The 7,398-nt window shown below is 28.8% G+C and overlaps 1 protein-coding gene across 1 annotated transcript; it reads left to right on the plus strand.

The window, feature by feature from the left end:
* The first annotated feature begins 64 nt into the window (after positions 1-64).
* On the plus strand, positions 65-6,847 carry LOC111618877 (HAUS augmin-like complex subunit 3). The gene is made up of 9 exons (XM_023360503.1): positions 65-119; positions 188-385; positions 469-611; positions 710-1,028; positions 1,108-1,260; positions 3,713-3,806; positions 3,865-4,012; positions 6,410-6,584; positions 6,655-6,847. The coding sequence occupies exons 2-9, from the start codon at positions 209-211 to the stop codon at positions 6,799-6,801; spliced, it is 1,356 nt and encodes a 451-aa protein (XP_023216271.1). The 5' UTR covers positions 65-119; positions 188-208; the 3' UTR covers positions 6,802-6,847.
* Positions 6,848-7,398: the final 551 nt, after the last annotated feature.

Genomic DNA, 7,398 nt, shown 5'->3' on the forward strand with positions numbered 1-7,398 from the left:
TTCCTATAAAAAGTGAAATTGAACTAAATCATCAAATTGAAAATTTAGAAGACCAAATTAATTTTGTTAAAAATAATTTAGAATACAAGCAACATAAATTAATAAGTTTGCAGAAAAAGGTAAACTTAGAAAATATTTTATGTCAAATGAATAAACAGGAAAAAAAATTTATCTAAAAATATTTCAGCTTTCCAATTGTTTACAATCTATGCTTCTTCATTCACAAGACCTAACTAATTTATTTAAAGAAATGTCAGAAAGTAATTTCATTAATGAAGAAATGTCTTGTGCACTTTTTAGTCATGTAGACTTAAAAGTTTATTTGAATACTGAAGATCAACTGTTGCAAGAATTAAGAAATTATATAAAGCAATACCTTAACAAGGTAAGTCTCTTTTATATTATGGTTATGAAAATATTTATATAAAATATAAATGAACAGACAAACTTTTTTTTTTCACTTTTTAGCCATTTGCTGATTTAACAAGTGGCATTGTTTCAAGTATAAACTGTGAGCTGCTTGATATTTCACATTTACTTTCAAATACTTCACAATCAAAGGATAGGAATGTTGCAAAAAATTGCAGAGAAATAGCACGTTTACATAATATGTAAAAAATTCTCATTTATGCATAAATTAACTTGTAATGTAATTTTATAATTGAATTTATTAGCCTAATTCAATTTTTTTTTATGCTCAAATATTCAGTTTACAGAAAACAGAAGAGAATAGAATCAAAGAACTCATTGCCAGTGTAAAAGTTGAAGAAAAAGTTAAATATCTGGAAAATAAAATTAATAAAAATTACATAAAGACATTACCATTTAACCGTATGTTGTTTATACAACAACAAAAGCAATTAGAAGCACAGCTCATTGCAAAAAAAACTGAAATTGAAGAACTGTTAACAACTATTTTACCTAATGTAATAAAAAAATGCATTCAGTGTAGAAGTGCAGTTGTGCTTACTGGAGATTATGAAACAAAATTGGCTCGCCAACAATATTTTTACAAAAGACAGAAAATGGTATACTTTTATTAATAGCTTATGAAAAACAATATTTTGTAATTATATTTAATGTATTTGTTAAATTTATCAACACCAGATTACAGATCAGCTTTTAAAACAGCGTTCTCGTTGGGAATTTTTATTGCTGTTGTTTCAAGTAGAATCACATTATCAAGATGATATTCATAAATTACTTAAATTATTAAATGATAACTTTTCAGAAGTTTGGAAGGAATTTTGTCTACGAAAAGTAAGATGAATTATTATTATTCTTTTTGGATAATGTGCAGTCTAGTATTTACTATTTTAAAATATCGATCTATTCCTTACAAATATTTCATTGATATATTCTACTAGCTTATTATTTATTCACTAATAAATCATTTTCAATTATATGTATCTAAATTATGAATTCAGATGACTATCCATAGGGAAACCAAAACTGATTCTTTTTTTCCCATTTATAATTATGTATTCAATAATTTTAATTTAAATTGTCATCATCTAATGCTCATATAAATATGATGTATGGAAAACAAATTCTTAAAAAAAACTTATTTCATGTTGTACTCTAACTATTTAAGAAATAATATACTTTAAATAAAACTTTGGCCTTGTCAGCAATAAACCATTTATTTCCTCCTAAATCTAATTTTTACATATAAATGACAAAACCTTTATAATAATAAATTATGCAGTTTTTACTCTCTCTAGTTTCCACAGTAATTGAATTTTAGCTTTTTTTGTTTTTACTGTGCAAAACAGATATTAAAATCAAATTATAAAAGATAAGTAAAAATTTCAGCAATTATTGACTTTATGGATTTTTTTACATTTTGTCAAAAATTTAAATGATCCATTGAGATTGATGCATCTAAAAGAAAACTTGTATTATGAAATATTCTTTTGTTAATTAATAAAAAGGCACTCCAATAGATAATCAATCAAATAATAATAAAAAAAATTCTCGATTAATGTCAAAGGTTAACTGCTGTGTTATGTATCTTTGTTTATTGCAGTTTTTATATTTATCTTTTGCTCTTTAACAGCTCCATTCAAGAATTTAATAATCAAACCTATATTACAAATTTTTAGTGTTAGTAGAAAGTTCAAAAAAGAGCTTTAAAATTCCTAATTTCAGTTAGAATCTTATTTTCTGAATGCAGATTCTTCAATTGTTACTAAGAGGTATACGGGATGGCATCCAAGACAAATAAATGAAAGTTCCAAAATTATGTCATTTTTATCAAAACATCCCCCCTTATACTGTTGGAAAATGTTGAAAAATTACAGAGACTTTTGTGTACAAAAAATAAAACCTTTTTTATTTGTGAATAGAGCAATAAAAAGAGTTGATTTGCTAAATTTTCCTTTGGTTTAATGGACAACAATAAAATTTTATCCTAAGGATTTGTTGTTTCGCAAGGTGTTTTAGAACAGTAGTCACAAAACCCATATATAATATAGTAATCCTAATAAATTTCTAAATAATGTATTAAAATGTCTTACATAACTTTTAACTTGTTTCATCAATTAAAAATAGAAATAATAAATCAAATCCACCAATCTTTACAGAGATAAATATTAAACCATTTTATCCAATTTAATATGTACAGTACATATACAAGGTTATTTATTTAAAAAGAACTCCCTTGTTTCATGATTTTATTGGAATGTATGGAACCTATTATTATATGGGTATACAGTACATTATGCCTTATGTTCACAAGTTTTTATGTGACTGAAACTATAACTTGTGACATTCCACAGAAAACAAAGTGCATAGCCCATTCTTCATGAAAGCCACAGTCACAGTGTATACTTCGATATGTTGCAAGCAGTGGCTCATGTCTCAGCACAGACCAACAGCAATAAGTCCATTTACCAATAGTATGAGGCCTCTCCACTAGTAAAAGCATATCTCAACCAAACCCTCCCACAGATGGATTGAGCATGATATGACCTCCTAATCTGGAGTTTATGTAAAAGATTGTCTATATATGCCACATTATCAGCCACTTTCAACTCGATATGCACCATGTTTAGGATGAATTAGAATATTGCACTGATATCTGTCATGTCATGCAAGAAAGTATAAACAGCATCCATATATAAAAAAACTTTCAATATATATCTTACATTGTTGGACTGCAATTTTCAAATTCTAGATCTGTAAATTTCCACTGGCATCAGTGTCTGACCTTCCTTAATCTTTAGAACTGAGTTAGATAGATGAAGGTGAGACCAAATATGAAAAGCTTAGGGGCAGGATTAACTATATATGAACTTCTGGTTTGGATAAAGTTTCTCAAAAATATATTTTGAGAAACTTTGCCATTTTCCATTGCAATTAATAAGTGTCCATTTAAATGTAAAAAATAGGGATTGAGGGAGTTTTTGATAGTGGGGTTAAACTGACAATGTCCATGCTCTCTGATGCAACTAAGTACACCTAGGGGTCAAAAATAAAAACAGTATTGCATGCACCTAACAGAAAATTGATTTCTTCATTTTTCACATCTATCAATGGCAATTGCTTTGTTATTGGATCGCCTCTCCAGCTCCACTTTGATTCTATCATGATACGACAAAGTTGTGTGATGTCCTGGTTAAAGTTTATGTATGTGTTTTATATTGCTTTGCTATATTTTGAGTTTCATTATACATTTACAATGAATAATTATCTTTTCAAATATTTTCAGGACTGGATGAAGCATTATCAAATAAAATCCAATACAAAAACGAAAGAGCTGTGTTCTGAAGATAAAATTGCAAAGGATTTAATGATGATGATAGGTAATTCAATAAAATCTTTATGTAATTTATTTCTTTTTAATTACTATATTTTTCTTAGAACCCAACATGCAACAATCTGGAAGAGTTTTATTTCAGACGTACGACGATCTGAAAGAAGCTGCAGAAAGAATAACAGATGAACATTTGCTTCTCCACTCATTTATTTCTTCTAGTTATGTCAAACAAATGAAACAATTAGATTTATTGTAAGTATCTTTCTGAAATGGACTATTAGAAGTTTAAACAATAGTAATGTATTTATTGAGTATATTGTTTACATCATCAATTTAAACATTTTCTGAAATTTGTTTCAATTGTCAGATAGATTTAAAATTAAAAAACACAGGTGCATAAAAAAATGATTTGTGATGTCTCAATATAGATCCATCATTTGAATTAATTAAATCAAATACTCTATCACGCATACATTTTACTAGTTTTTGTAGTAGTAGTAGTTTAATATTTTCTCAAAAATCAGTTCATTTACGGTGTTGGCCATAAACAAGACGACTCATAATGCACCAAACATTTTCTGTCAGGTTCATATCGGGGTTCCGTGATGACCAATCAATTACATTAATGTTTTTCAACTTTGATGCATGAATGGCAGCATTATCCTATTGGTGAGAAAACTGGCAATTTCAACAAGTGATCCAAAAGTTAGTAAATTTTAATACAACAGTTCTTGATACTTTTCTGAATTCACTCTACCTTCTATAAATGCAATGTCTGTTTTACCCCCCATTCAAATCCTGCCCACAGAGTCCCACCTTGCTGTCTGCTCATTCTGACTCCTTCATTCTTCCTCAAATCATGCCAGTAGTGACTATAACTGTCAGATCCATCCAAATTCCATTTTTTTTTTATCTGAAAAGACTATTTGTTTCCATGTCATCTTGTCTTTGGTGCAATTATGTTAAAAATGGCTGCCAAACTGAAAGTAAGACTATGCATACATCTCCATACAGTTGCCGATTCTCTGACTGACAGAAATCAAAGACTAGGAACTGTTGACTAGGTGTAAGGAATTTAAGCTATCCACATCACTTAGGGTGAAAATTATGGCAGAAATGAGTTAACACATTATCACAGCACATTAAGAAAATTTCAGCAGCTGTAAATTGATCTATGAGATTGTCCTGCTTCTTTTAGTTGGTAAATTTCACGTATTTCCAACTCTGTTAAGTGTTTTAAACAGTTTTTTGTGATTTAAAATTGACACCATGTTTGTAATAATGAATGATACTACCCTCTGGTGATAAACCAATAATTAATAAAAAAAAATTAATTAGTTATCATACTAACTTTATGCACCCGTGTTTATACTTCTGAAACAATCAAAAATTGAAAATGTTACAAAAAAATTATAATTGTCAGATATAATAAACATTTTTTGAAATTTTTAGAGCTATTAGTATGTTGTTTACAACATCACTTTAAATACATTACTATTAAAAAAATTTGGGTGTGTTTATAAGTTTGAAATGGACTGTATAATTAGGGAAAAGAAAAGGTTTTTGCTCCAGTAAATGTTAATACTCAACTGTCGAAAATTAGGCATAAGTTTCCAATCCATTTAAAAGGCTAACTGAAGCATGTGGATAAAGGTCAATATTGTATAAAAAGGAAGACCCTGTTTTAATCGCTCTTAGTGTGTGCATTTTTACCTGTTTTTAATGATTTTTTTTTATCATCACAGAAATTGAAGCATTCAGACCTTTCACAAACTCATATCCTCTAATCATATGACAGATTGTAAATAGTTACTTTTAACCGAGAAGAATGATTGCTTTTCAGGAAACAAATTTTTGTATGCACATGAATTTTCTAGCAATTAATATTTTTACATTTGAATTTATATGCCATTATCTTCAGAATAAGTACCATAATTTAAGATGATTGCCAGAAACAAAATTTTGTACATGTCTAAGAAACTAACCAAAAAAAATCAAATTTCTTGACTTTTTGCTGTGTTGCTAACACAACTTTTCTCTTTATAAGACCAATTAGGACCTAGCTCTCTAATAAAAAAATCATGAAGTTTATGTTGCCATATATCTTCTCTAATCTGCTGGAATCATTTTACTTTCCAAAGTCTGTCAAATTGATGATAAGTGAAGATCTGGTAACAGAGTTTCCTGTCAAGTTTTCCTGATGACTTTAGTACAGGGATGGCCAACAGTTTTTGCCCCAGGAAGATTTTGAGGTGGTGCGAGATCTCATTGTCATGTCACCTGTAGAGACTAAATTGTACATAGAGATTACAAATACATTTTTTACATTCTATGCTGTGCTGAAGACATTTGTAATGGAGCATTCAACAACTAACTGTGCGTTTAGAGTTACCTTTTTTTTTTTTTTTCTTTTTTTAGGCATTAGAATTTTTCATCAATATATTCTTACTTGAGTAGCTAATATTGAAAGATTAATCGTGGGCCGTATGTTGGCCATGCCTGATTTATTAACTTACATAAAGCAAGGAATTTGATTACTTCATATTTCACTTACCAAAATTATTAAAAAATTGGCCATATCCTCCTCAAGTTAATTTACAAGGTCAAACATTCATTTTGTGTAATTTTCTATGAAATATCTCATTATAGGAAACAATGCTTTAATCAGTGGAACACTGTTGTTTACAATTCCAATAAAGAAAATGGAAGTAAATCTATGATGTGCCATCTAGACGTTGCAAATCTGAAGAAGTTAGAAGCAAACATTCATGCATTCGAGAAAGAGGCAAAAAATCTAATTCAAGACTTTGAAAGAAAAAAAAAGGTTAATAAAGAAAAAATAAACAAGGTTTTATTTACACAAAGTATAAATATTTCTTTTTCTTTAAAAACAGGAAATAAAAGAAGACAAACACAAGTTGGAAGAGAGGCAGTTATTTATTCAGTTTTACACCGCTCCCGAAACATTTCGACAAACTATCAATAGTCTGATAGATCGAGTAGAAGGAGAAGAGAAGCTGCAGATTTTGTTTGCTGAATAAAAAGTTTTGTTCGTAACAATAAACATACACATTTGCTATATAAAAATATGTTCATAGGACATTTATTTCAAATGAACATGAATACATTTCTGGGCACATAAAAGAATTTCTCACAAGTAATACCTCGACTGTTCCTAAATTAAGCATTTTTATTGCTTTCCCTCGACCCGTTGATTTGAATTAGAGAGAGAGAGAGAGAGATAGACGTGACGACTACGTGTACTTTCAAATAATTCTATCTACAAAAAACAACTGGTAGAGGCAAGAACTGACCCGATTTTTGAAACGAGTGGCGGGTGACATACAATTTGTATAACTTTTTACAGCAAACCAAATAAAAAATACATTTTGTATATCACATCTATTAATGGAATGTACATTAGTACCAACGAGTGGCGTCAAACGTCAACAGTTCATATCTATTATACAATAAAATTTTTTAACCCAGATCAACTTTTTTGTAGAGAGAGTGCTATTTAAGTAGGTTATAGTTTCAAAATTAAACCCACATAAGTCACCGACACAAAAGTTTGACACTCAACAATTTTTGAAAAATTAATAATAAAATAATAGCAAATTCGAGTGAATGGCATTATA

The sequence above is a fragment of the Centruroides sculpturatus genome, unplaced genomic scaffold, assembly GCF_000671375.1.
Source record: "Centruroides sculpturatus isolate CEXI.00-Female unplaced genomic scaffold, Cexi_2.0 scaffold149, whole genome shotgun sequence".
Taxonomy (NCBI): Eukaryota; Metazoa; Arthropoda; class Arachnida; order Scorpiones; family Buthidae; genus Centruroides; species Centruroides sculpturatus.